This window comes from Tetrao urogallus, assembly GCF_951394365.1.
Source record: "Tetrao urogallus genome assembly, chromosome: 4".
NCBI classification, from domain to species: domain Eukaryota; kingdom Metazoa; phylum Chordata; class Aves; order Galliformes; family Phasianidae; genus Tetrao; species Tetrao urogallus.
In genome coordinates this window covers 17,607,921-17,621,013 of record NC_136817.1, presented here as the reverse complement: position 1 = coordinate 17,621,013, position 13,093 = coordinate 17,607,921, and the positions used below count along the sequence as shown (strand labels likewise).

General features: G+C 42.3%; 1 protein-coding gene across 1 annotated transcript in view; it reads right to left on the bottom strand.

Annotated features, from left to right (window-relative positions):
- Positions 1-1,366: 1,366 nt before the first annotated feature.
- SMARCAD1 (SNF2 related chromatin remodeling ATPase with DExD box 1) overlaps positions 1,367-13,093 on the bottom strand; it is a gene marked incomplete at both ends in the record, with an annotated part of 44,132 nt that continues 32,405 nt past the window's right edge. The window contains 9 exons of the mRNA XM_079534405.1: positions 1,367-1,428; positions 1,723-1,832; positions 2,480-2,662; positions 3,441-3,559; positions 4,357-4,545; positions 5,665-5,786; positions 6,043-6,160; positions 12,277-12,372; positions 12,657-12,794. Coding sequence (XP_079390531.1) covers positions 1,367-1,428; positions 1,723-1,832; positions 2,480-2,662; positions 3,441-3,559; positions 4,357-4,545; positions 5,665-5,786; positions 6,043-6,160; positions 12,277-12,372; positions 12,657-12,794 — 1,137 coding nt within the window. The remainder of the gene's footprint in view (positions 1,429-1,722; positions 1,833-2,479; positions 2,663-3,440; positions 3,560-4,356; positions 4,546-5,664; positions 5,787-6,042; positions 6,161-12,276; positions 12,373-12,656; positions 12,795-13,093) is intronic.

Genomic DNA, 13,093 nt, shown 5'->3' with positions numbered 1-13,093 from the left:
AGAATCTAGAACACGGGAAGCTCCACACTAACACAAGAATGAACTTATTTACTATCAGTGATAAAGCACTGGAACAAGATGTGCTAAGAAATAGTGGACTCTCCTTCTACAGAGATACTCAAGATCTACCTGCACACTTAGCCATGAACCTGCTATGGGAGCCTGCCTTAGGAAGGGAGTTGAACTCAATGATTCCTAGAGGTCCCTTCCAATCCCTACAGTTCTGCAATCCTGTGACATAAGTTCTGTGACTAGGGCACTTCACTATCAGACCGTAGACCTGGTATCTCCAGGACCGACTAAGAAAATTACAACCTGAGCAGGAAACTCGTCACTGTAATACAAAGGAAAGCGCAGCAGTGACAGCATGACAGCAGAGTAGCAAGGTCCCAGGCTGCAGCAAGCAAAGACCTGCTCAAATGCAGCAGTTTTAAGCACAGAAATAAAGAAAAGATGCTTCTTACCTTCAAAAAGGCCTCAGGTACACAGGGATTTTCAAGAAGATACCCTTGCATCCACTGCCAACCCTTAAATAAGGTCTGGGAAGGGGTAAATCCTGGCTCCATCCCTTCCAATCACTCAGGTACATTGCATGCACCTGAGCTCCCCTGCTGGCCCTGCCTTCCACCAGGTGTTCAATCACTGCTTCAGGCTGTGACTTAGCATTTCTGCTACAGGCAGGAATTCCCATTTTCATAATCTGTATTCTAAAGCAACTTTTATTTGAATACAATGAGATAATAGTAAATATTTACTAACAGATAAGAGAAGTCAGGTCAAATGGAGCACTTTGGATAGTTTGAAAGCTGTCTCTGATTTGTATCATGCAAGTCATCAGTTCCACCCTCCTCTCCCAATAATCACAACATGAGAACGTGTTGATAATGCATGGAATTTTATTTGAACAAATTGATACAAAACCAGGACAGTACGTCAAAAGAACCAGAACAAGCAGAAACAGACTTAGGCATTGCCAAATAAGGCACATATAAAAGAAATCTACAAGCATAATCCAGTGAAACAGACAGTTTATTTATACGTCTGGAGGTAGAAATAATTACAAAAATACTGACAAATCTTAAGCAGTAGCAGATTTATTGAAACAATTACTACGTAGGTCCCCATTTTGAAAAACGTCCTGTAAAATAATGTTTCTTCAGCATCTGATGTTGATAGACCTGTACTGTTTATGTTTTCAAGCATCGAAAGAATGCTACCAGTGTTAAAAATTATCAATACCATGAGGAATAAAATGAAGAAACTACAAAAAGTTATAAAACTTCAGAAAACTCATGGTCATCAATAACATAAGAGTCCTCGGGGGTATGGCATTTCATTTCTTCCTTAAATTCCACATATTTACAATTTAGAGACCTAATGAGGCTTTCAATAGCGTGGCTATATCTGCTGGAATGGCCCCTTCTTCTCCTGAAGAATCAAAACATACATTAGTAGAGCAATAAGTATTGTACATAAACTGACAAAAGTCTAGAATCTCAAAACTGTACACAATCCTCTACTTGCAAGCATTTGGTCTGCGTGTTAGATTCAAGGGACACTTCCTGTCAAGCTGAAAAGTAAACTGGCACAATATATTTTTCTAGTTTAAAGTCGAACTAAAAATTGTCTCATCTTAATTACGAGTGCAGTTTTTTGGAATAATATATTGCAGTGATCTCCTTAACTCATGTAAGGTGAAATCATTTCTGGCAAGAGACTTACCCAAATCTGCTGCAGTCATATCTTGTTCTAACTTCAATTTCTGCTGATTCATTTTGAGCATGGATTCTTCAATAGTCCCTTTACTGATCAGCTTTATGACTTTTACTTCTCTGAAAAGCACAAAATAGGATAAATACATCTTTACAGTTTCTTTGGATCAGTGTAAAAGGAAAGGACTTATGCCTTTGTTTGAATGGCAGTAGTTTACAACAATACTAAAGCAGACAGTTTCCCTCTTTGGACCAGTTATGCTCCATACTGACAGAAAACTTGTTTTCTCCTCAGCCAGCACAAGGGTCTGTATGGTCTCAAAAAACTCATGTTCATAGAAACAACTGAATATTTCTCAATCTGATACTACAGGCAAAATACCATTTACTAAACACATTCTATGGCTCACAACTTATTCCTTAGTGAAGAATACAGAGCAGAAAACTGATCCTTTCTTCAAGGCACTGTGGCATTTTAAAGCTTAGAAGTGTTTGGAAGAAAACAACCAGCTTTTTCAGCCAGTTCCAATGACTTGCGACCAGTCTTCATATAAATTTCTGGTGCTAAGAACTGATGTGAACTGTGGAAAAATGAAAAATTAGAGTAGAAAGTAATTAAGGTTAGTTCCACCTACAACCATGCAATTGTAAGACAACTGCAACTATTCCAAGCAATCCAGAGACGGCTTAGAGAAATCTGATTAAAATGGAATCTTTAAATCAAACTGTTTGCCTCCAAGAGAAGCATCATAACTAAGAAGTCTTACCTTGTTTGACCTACTCTATGGCATCGATCTTCTGCTTGCTTATCATTGTATGGATTGCAATCGATGTCATGAAGAATAACAACATTCGCTGAAGTCAGATTGATTCCCAAGCCGCCAGCTTTGGTTGACAGGAGGAACACAAATATACCCATATCTGTATTGAACTCATCTATTAGATGTATCCTACGGAACATAGGAACACATGCATCAGGTCTTAGAAAACAACAAAACTCTTGCTTCAGAGTTGAATATAGAAGTTATGATTATGATCTGAGGAAGAGGCCAGGGAGATTGCAAAGCAACTCAAAAGTACAGATGTTAGGCATAAAGGAAAAGGTGTGACAATTCTAAGGGGTGACCAGAACATACTTAAAGATTGATAAGACAGAGCAAAGAATGAAGTGATGTTTGGAATAAAATTTCGGATTATCATCACGGAATACAAAGAATAAGCTGGTGGAGGGGGGTGGGAGGACTGTGGCAAAACAGGTGACAGGACAGTGAAGAATTTAGGTTCACAATTGTCTTGCACTAATTGCACTTGAAAGTTAAGAAGAGTAGAGATTTCAGCTGTAAATGGGAAGTAACATCATACCAATAACTTGATTATTGAAAGAAGAAAAGAGCATCTGAAAAAAGATTCCAGGAAACGGGAAGTGTCTACAGGTGAGCCTTAACAAAAGTCATGCTGACATAAAAGCAAATCAAAACATCATTTATAGCAAAGTTGAAAGTTTTCCAGTTGGATATGCTAATGACAATCTGATCTTCTAAACTCACCTTTCAGCCTCAACCTTGTTAAGGCAATCTGAAATTCAACATTAAACTGCTACTAGAGTAAATTCCCAGCAAATACAAAATTCTATATGTTAGAAAACAAAGGTTAGTAAGTCAGATCCTCTCTGCAAACTGCAAATCCATTTCTTCAACTGCCTTCAGAAAACAAACAGAAGTCACATACCTGTCAGAAATCTGTGTTTTTCCATCCAACCTAATATACCTGTGTTGCCAATGTTTTAGGAAAACTTCCAAGATATCCAGTACCATTGTAAACTGGCTAAACAACACAACTCTGTCACCCTGGAAATGACATAGAAAAACAAAAGTTTTAAAACACTTCAGTTAAAGTGATGAACTAGACAAATGTATTATTTGCATTTAAAAAGTGATTTTACTTAGAATCCCTGATTTCCAAACTGAAAAACGAAGCTGACATTACTAAGACTGCAGACTGACTTTTAATAAAACGTGTACAGTATTTCTGTTGTGTTAATCCACCTTTAGTTAGAGTCAGAAGTTTTTTTAGTTATTTTGTACTTGGGTCAATTAAGCAATCTAGAAATCACAAGTCAAGTGCAAGAATGACAGACCTATAAAAATATGTTAAAAACTGTTAAATTTGAGCTGTTTTCCATATCATAGCTCCCTGTTGAAATATTTGGCTACATGCTTATTTGCACAATAAGCCAGTGTGAGTTTGTAACTCAAAAAATGACACCTTATGTTCATGTTAAAACAGCCATGTATTAAGCCAAATTAATAGTCTTATTCAAAGGCCAAAAGAAAGTTATGAGCTGTGAAAGCGATACTGTACCTACCTACTAATTGTCATGTTAACTTGGGTTAGAAAATTCAACACTTGAAAAATGAGGAAGCTTACTTTCACTGTGTAATCTTATTGCCTATAGAGCAAAGTGCAAAAGTAGGACTACATGTTAAAAGCAGTGCACTGCACACACATTAAATCAGACTGTAATACTCCATACAAAAGCAACTGAGTAGCACATAGAGCTGCTTGTGACCAGATGGTGAGGTTTTTTTTGGTGCCAGCCATTATAAAGACAGCAAAGGACATTTCAATGATTTGTAGTACAAACCTTCTCTTTAAGGTCAGATAGAAGGCGTTCCAATACTCTAAACTTTCCCGAATCCAAAATCTGATCCATATCTAACTTGAAGTCACTGACATGAGTATATTGCTTACAAAGCAAATGTAGTTCAAAATCTGTCATTACTGTCATATCTTCAAAGATAAGGTCAGGATTAGCGTCACAATGTGTGGGTTCCTATTAGCAAAAATGAAGGAAAACAATACAATATACAATCTTGATACACAGACAAGGAAATAAAAAACCAATTACATCCACAGTTTCTGTAAGAACAAAAAGCAGCACAACTAGACATTGACAAATGCCAGAGCATGGCTCATGCAAGCAACAGAAGATGAAATCTGCAACCCCAGGTTTATAATAGAAGATTGTCACTTTACAATTTAACTCTTACAAGAGTTTGTGCTATCAAAAACTAAGTATATTCTCAACCTCCACAGCTATTACCTAGTTCTCATCAAGCCCTACGACCTTTTGCCCCTGTATCAGACCTCTTCCCCTGAAGACACACTCCCTAAAAGGGAGATCCAATCCTTGGTTAGATGGTAGAAGACATGGGAAGCCCAGCCCAAGATGTAGGGTGGGTAGAGGGATGTCATGCCTGGAAGAAAGAGGAAAAGAAAAGCCACATCTGGAGAGTACGATGGCATGAGAAGGAATAAAAAAGGGACAAGAATCCTTCGTAAAAATGAATGACTTCTTCCCTTCCCCCCAACCCTGACTGGCTTTATTTTTAGCAAAGCTACAGATACTCAAAGCCAGCTGCAGCTTTCTCAGAGTACACCCTCCTGCATGTCCCAAGATCTCTTTTGTTTGCACTTTAGAAAGATGCAGTAATTTTTCCCCAACTCCACAGGCTCTAACTGCAGATGTGCGACCAAAAAACCCTCAATACTTGAATACATCAGTGCCCTGTTTTTACATCTATATCGCCTAGATTCCTTGCTGCTCAGAAAACACTAATAAACCCAGATGCCCTCCTCCTGAGACATTTTCTTAAGTATTATGGTTTTAAGTTTTGGTTTAGGGGGAAGAGGTGTTAAAGGGTAAGGGTCATAGAAAAGATGATGACTGCAATCTCAGAACTATTCTCTCCATTTAACCTCGGTTCTAGAAGACAGAGTGTTAAAACACACAGAACTTGGCTGGATAGATGCAGAAAAACAAAAAGCAGCAATAATGAATTAAGATTTACAAAGACACACTTTTGATCTAAGGACTGACAATAAAAGTAAATTCAAGTTACAATAAAAATTCTGAGGAATTAGAGACTGCTGCTGAATCTCATCACCTTACCTTGAGCATAAGTTTAGACATTGTCTTGAGTTTGTCAGCTGTGTAATACTGACGATGTAAGAGAGGGTGATTAGCCATTTTTCTAAGTTGCATCATTGCATTTCCCATATCAGAGTTTTTCTCTGCCAACAAAAAAATAAGGTATATTCAGAAGCAGCACACATCTGGATGCATCTTCATCTCTCAGGAGAACATTAGTTTTAAGGAAAACTCCTTATATTCAATATTTCCGCTATTTAAAAATAAATCACAGAAGGGATATAGTCACTTCATGAGTATTAAACATCTTTACAAAGCTAAAACTTTGTAGTTCCACTCAACAGAAATCTAAGCTTAGGAAAAAAAAACACAGCAACAGGAAATGAAACCATCATATACCGTTACCCTTCATAGTTTTCTTCAGCTTGTTTAAGAGATCACAGTATAGTTGCTCTTGCTTCTCAGACATGGCACATAATTCAATGTGATCTTTTTTGGGAGGTAGTTGTTTAAGGACCTGAGAAAATAAAAATGTACCAGGTTCTATTTTACAAGCCTACTCTTAAGTTATTCTACTCATTCCCTTCATGCCAACTTCTTCCATTGGCTGCAACTTTGCTAATTGAAACCAAGTCAGTAGTTCGACTTACAAATTCAGAACTTGTCTTGAATTACACATCACACATCTCCTAAAATAACATGATCTGAACACTTCCAAAGAAAAAAACAACCAACCGAAAACCAGCACCTGAACAAAATAAAACACACTACTAGGAACCCACTTTCCTGCTAATCAAAGCAAACTATTTTTGAACCTACTGACTACTAAGTGCACGTGAATCACAGAAAGACACAGAAACCCTCTTCAAATTATTATGTTTTTCCAGTCTGTTCAGAACTGCGTGCATTAAAGAAGGATTTAGCTAAGTTCTGAATTTAAACTGAAAAAGAAACATTGGGATGATAGCAACATAATCTGTTTTTAGTCCATCACATGCAAAAAAGTATACATGATCATTTACTGCTTTAACACTTTGAATTAAAGTAAAATGTCATCCTGCATCATCCTAACACAGCTGGTAAAAGAGACTACCAGGAGAGATGCCCTGCTAGACCTGGTGTTCACAGAAGAAGACTGGTGGGAAACATGGAGGTCAGGAGCTGTCTTGGACAGAGTGACTGCAAAATGGGAGAGTTCTTGATTCCTGGTGAAGGAAGGGGGTGCAGCAAAACTGCTGCTTTGGACTTCTGGAGGGCAAACTTTGAACTTCTCAGGACACCGGTAGGGAGGGCCCCTTAGAATTCAGACCTGAAGGGCAAAGGGGTCCAGGAAGGCTGGTCACTCTGGAAGAAGGAAGTCTTAAAGGCACAGGAACAGGTTATCCCCTTGTGCAAGATGAGATGGTGGGGAAGACAACCAGAGTGGATGAACAGGGAGCTTTTCCTGAGGCTCCAGGAGAAAAAGAGAATTTGCCTCCTGTGGAAGAAGGGATGGGCAACTCAAGGAAAGTACAAAGAAGCTGTCAGGATGCGTAGGGAGACAGAAAGAACAGAAGCCCAGCTTGAACTCAACTTGGTGTTGGGTTAAGAGAAAACAAAAAACTTTTTTTTTACAAATAGTAAGAGGAGGGTTAAGGAGATCTCAATCCTCTAGTGGATGCAGGAGAGAACACGTCCACTGGGAAAAAAAGAAAAGACTGAAGTTCTCAATATCGCCCTTACATCTCTCTTTAAAAGTCAGACTAGTTATCCATGGGGTACTCTAGCCTGACCTGGAAGTCTGGGATGAACAAACCTCCCCACGATTCTGATAGAAACAGACCTAGTGCTTCATCTGGACTGCCACATGTTCATGGGGCCAGATGAGACGCACCAAAGGGTGCTGAGGGAGCTGGCAGAGTTGGAAAGCAGCTTGGCAATTCATTATCTACCAGCACTGCTGGTCAACCAGAGAAGTCCCAGAGGATTGGAGTCTTGCCAGCATAACACCCATCTACAAGAAGGGTCATAAGGGGAATTTAAGGAACTACAGGCCTGTCAGCCTGACCTTGGTGCCAGGCAAGGTTATGGAGCAGATCATCATAAGGGAGATCACACAACATGTGTAGGACAAGCAGGGAATGAGGCCCAGCCAGCATTGGTTCATGAAAGACATGTCCTGCTTGACCAACCTCATCTCCTTATATGACTGAGTGATTTGTCAGGTGGTTGAAGGAAAGGCTGTTGATGTATAACTATACTTCCTGTGCTCTATAACTTCCTGAATGGAGGCTGTAGTGAGCTGGGGGTCGGCCTCTTCTCTCATGTCATTAGTGATAGGACCAGAGGGAATGGTTTCAAGCTACGGCAGGGGAGATTCAAACTGGACATTAGGAAGTATTACTTTTCAGAAAGGGTGGTCAGGCACTGGAATGGACTGCCCAGGGAGGTGGTGGAGTCATCGACCCTGGGGATGTTCAAGCAAAGACTGGATGTTGTGTTGAGGGACATGGTTTAGTGGGAGCTATTGGTAATAGGTGAATGGTTGGACTGGATGATCTTTTAGGTCTTTTCCAACCTTGGTGATTCTATGATTCTATGTGTTGATGTGATGTGTACATAGATTTCATCAAAGCCTTTGACACTGTCTCCCACAGTATTTTCCCAGAGAAGCTGGTAGGGTATGGCTTGGACAGGTACACACTTTGCCAGGTAAAGAACTGGCCTGAAGGCCAAGCCCAGAGAGTGGTGGTGAATGAAGTTAAATCCAGCTGGCAACTGGTCATGAGCGATATTACCCAGGGGTCCATTTTGGGGACTAACCTGTTCAGTATCTTTATTGATAACCAGGACGAGTGGATTGAGCACACCCTCAGTAAGTATGCAAATGAGATCAACTTGAGCAGAAGTGCTGATCCGCCTGGGGTAGGAAGTCCCTACAGAGGGCTCTGGGCAGGCTGGATTGAAGCCTACAGGATGAAGTTCAACAAGACCAAGTGCCACATCCTGCACTTTGGCCTCAACAACCCCAGGCAACACTAAAGGCCTGGGGCAGAGTGGCTGGAAGACTGTGTAGAGGAAACAGATCTGGGGGTATTGGTTAACACTCAGCTGAATGAAACAACAGTGTGCCCAATTGGCCAAGAAGACCAATGGCATCCTGGCTTGCACCAGAAATAGTGTATTCACAGCAAGAGCAGAGAAGAAATCAGTCCTCTATACTCAGCACCGGTGAGGGTGGATACTGAGTACTACATTCAGTTTTGGGCCCCTCACTATGAGACAGACATTGAGGTCCTGCAGTGCGTTCAGACAAAGGCAATGAAGCTGGTGAGGGGCTTGGAGCACAAGCCCCCTGGTCAGGAGAAGGAGGTTGATGAGGCCTTCCACAAACAGCTGGAAGCAGCGTCATGATCCCAGGCGCTGGTGCTTATGGGGGACTTCAATTATCCAGATATTTGCTGGAAAAGCAATGTGGCCAGGCATGCATGGTCCAGACAGTTCCTGCAGTGTGCTGATGACAACTTCCTGATGCAGGTGGTTGAGGAATCGACGAGGAGAGGGGTACTGCTGGACCTTATTCTCACTAATAGAGAAGGGCTTGTCAGGGAAGTAAAGGTCGGAGGGAGCTTGGGTTGTAATGACCACGAGATGGTGGAGTTCAAGATCCTGAGTTGAAGAAGTAAAGCAAAAAGTAGGATTGCTACCCTGGACTTTAGGAGAGCCAACTTCGATCTCTTCCGGGACCTACTTGGAGCTATCCCGTGGGCTAGGGTGTTAGAAGGTATGGGGGCCTGTCAGAGCTGGTCAGCATTTAAGCAGCTCTTCTTCCAAGCTCAGGATCAGTGCGTCCCTGTGAGGAAGAAACCGGGAAAGGGTGGCAGGAGACCTGTGTGGATGAGCAAGGAGCTCGTGTGCAAACTCAAAGGAAAGAAGGCCTATGAAATGTGGAAAAAGGGTCTGACTACTTGGGAAGAATAGAGGAATGTTGTCAGGGCCTGCAGGGATGCGACGAGGAAGGCTAAAGCCCGCCTGGAATTAAATCTGGCGAAGGGGATAAAGGATAATAAAAAAGGCTTTTTTAAGTATGTTAACAGTAAAAGGAAGACTAAGGAGAATGTGGCTCCCCTGCTAAGTGACGGGGGTGTTCTGGTAATGGGGGATGCTGAGAACGCGGAGATACTGAATGCTTTCTTTGCTTCTGTCTTCAGTGAAAAAGCTCCCCCTCGGGAATCCGAGACCCTGGAGGTTAGTGAGAGAGTCTGGGGAATAAGACCTCCCTTCGGTCAGGGAAGAGGGCGCCTAGGCAACACCAATGTTCACAAATCCATGGGACCTGATGGGATACATCCACGGGTGCTGAGGGAGCTGGCAGAGGTGATTGCTGAACCGCTTTCTGTCATCTTCGAGAGGTCTTGGAGGACAGAGGAGGTGCCTGAAGAATGGAGGATAGCCAATGTCACTCCGGTCTTCAAAAAGGGCAAGAAGGAAGATCCAGGCAATTATAGGCCAGTCAGCCTCACCTCTGTCCCTGGAAAGGTGATGGAACTGCTGGTGCTGGATGTCATCTCCAGATAACTGGAAGAAAAGGAGGTTATCAGGAGTAGTCAGCACGGGTTCACCAGGGGGAGCTCGTGCTTGACCAACCTGGTAGCCTTCTATGATGTTGTCTCTGGCTGGGTGGATGGGGGGAGAGCAGTGGATGTAGTCTACCTTGATTTCAGCAAGGCTTTTGATACTGTTCCCCATGACATCCTTATAACAAAGCTGAGGAAGATGATAGATGAGTGGACAGTGAGGTGGGTTGAGAACTGGCTGACTGGCAGAGCACAGAGGGCTGTCGTTGGCGGTGCAGAGTCTGGCTGGAGACCTGTAACCAGTGGTGTCTCCCAGGGGTCTGTGCTGGGTCCGGTCTTGTTCAACATCTTCATCAATGACCTTGATGAGGGGATAGTGGCCACCCTCAGCAAGTTTGCTGATGATACAAAGTTGGGAGGATTGGCTGACACGCCTGAAAGCCGTGCTGCCATTCAGCGAGGCCTGAATAGGCTGGAGAGCTGAGCAGAAAAAAACCGGATGAGGTTTAACAAAAGCAAGTGTAAAGTCTTGCATCTGGGGAGGAATAATTGCATGCACCAGTACAGGTTGGGGAATGACCTGCTGGAAAGGAGCTCTGCGGAGAGTGACCTGGGTGTCCTGGTGGACGACAGGTTGGCCATGAGCCAGCAGCGTGCCCTTGTAGCCAAGAGGGCCAATGGCATTCTGGGATGCATTAAAAAGAGCGTGGCCAGCAGGTCAAGGGAGGTGATCCTCCCCCTCTACTCTGCCCTGGTAAGGCCTCATCTGGAGTACTGCGTCCAGTTCTGGGCTCCCCAGTACAAAAAGGACAGAGATCTCTTGGAAAGAGTCCAGCGGAGGGCCACAAAGACGGTGAAGGGCCTGGAGCATCTCTCCTATGAAGAAAGGCTGAGTGAACTGGGTCTGTTCAGCCTTGAGAAAAGACTGAGAGGGGACCTGATCCAAGTCTATAAGTATCTAAGGTGTGGGGGGCAGAATGGCAAGGACGGACTCTTTTCAGTGGTGAGTGGAGACAGGACAAGGGGAAACGGCCGGAAACTGCAGCATAGGAAGTTCCGCACAAATGTGTGCAAGAACTTCTTTACGGTGAGGGTGACGGAGCACTGGAACAGGCTGCCCAGGGAGGTGGTGGAGTCTCCTTCTCTGGAGATGTTCAAGACCTGCCTGGATGCCTACCTGTGCGACCTGGTGTAGGGAACCTGCTTTGTCAGGGCGGTTGGACTCGATGATCTCTGGAGGTCCCTCCCAACCCCTACAATTCTGTGATTTTGTGAAGTACCATTACTTAGTCTGGAGGAGGCTCAGGGGAACATTATCACTCTCCACAACAACCTGAAAGGAGGTTGTGGCAAGGAGGGAGTCAGCGTCTTCTCTTATGTAACCAGTGACAGGATTAGAGGGAACGGCCTCAAGCTGAGACAGGAGAGATTCAGGTTGGACACTAGGAAAAAATACTATTCCAAAAGAGTGGTTAGGCACTGGAAAAAGCTGCCTAGAGAGGCAGCAGAGCCACTGACCCTGAAGGTGTTCAAGAAATGTTTAGATGCTGTACTTGGGGACATGGTTTAGTGGAAAATATTGGTGATAGGTGGACGGTTGGACTGGATGATCTTGGAGGTCTTTTCCAGCCTTGGTGATTCTATGATCTCACATGACCAGCAATACATGATCTTCAGGATAACAGGTCGCAGACCTCTCTCTCCACTGCTAGAGGCAAGTCCAGTCCCTGTAGAGTAGCCTTAGACATGTGCTAGTGGATGCAAACAAGTGGAATTTTCAGAATTGACAATGAAGTCACTTGATGTCTACTTAGTGCACCAGATAATCTTTTAGTGATCTTTCCTAGCTGAAATTCCTAGCTTCATTAAACAAATACTGAGCATTGAAATTCAAAACTACCATAGCATTCTTGCACGTTCTTGCAAACTTCAACATGAACAGTAACAAAATTCTTGTTCCTCCTAGAGAAACGTGTAAAATCAGCACTGATGAAACTTGACATTAAATTCCACAAGTGTCAAAGATTATGAGGTTTTCTGATACCAAGGAACCATTATTTTAAAAATAAATAATTACCTCATCTTTTACTCTTCTCAAGATGAATGGTTTTATTATCTGCTTTGCATGTGCAATCCTTTCCTTTTCATATGTGCTTTGTTCTTCAGCAGTCTTCTATGGAAAATATTGCAAGAATTCAATTACAGGGTGAAGTTTCCAGCAATAACACCACTATTGTAAAATTTCTAAGCTGATGGAGGACTTAACCAGAAGAGATAGACCTAACAGGACAGCATTCTGAGACATCCTATTATGGTATATGTTCACTTGAAACAGTTTATTTTACTGTCTCACTTTCTAGATTTTCACCATCTGTTTCTACAAGGTACCACTTGCTTGTTAGCAGCAGTGACATAGTAAAAAAAGTTAGTTTCAAGTAAAGAATATACAACACTCACTGTTTTTGAAGAGAACATCCTTCGGATCTCACTTGTGCTGCTACTGAACATATGTGGCATAACAAAATTCAAGAGAGACATCAACTCCAACAGGTTATTCTGAACTGGGGTTCCTGTTAGCAGTAAGCGATGCTTTGCCTATTTGTCCAAATTAAAAAAAAATAACACTAGTGAGAAACACTAGTTGAATGTGTTAAAAACTAACACTGAAAGGTGAAACATCACCCACTGAGAACTGATGTGAACTTGATTTAAACTACAACTATTTAAATTTTAAACATACGTAAGTCTTACGAAATAGTTGACTGGGGGAAGTAAAAAAAAATATGCTTTTGGATCTGTGCAAAGCTGACCTTAGGTCAGTGTAAGACTACTCAAGAAGCTTAGCCCAGATGTAAGACAATCCTCCCTGTCTGTATTGTGCTTTGGGTTGTTTG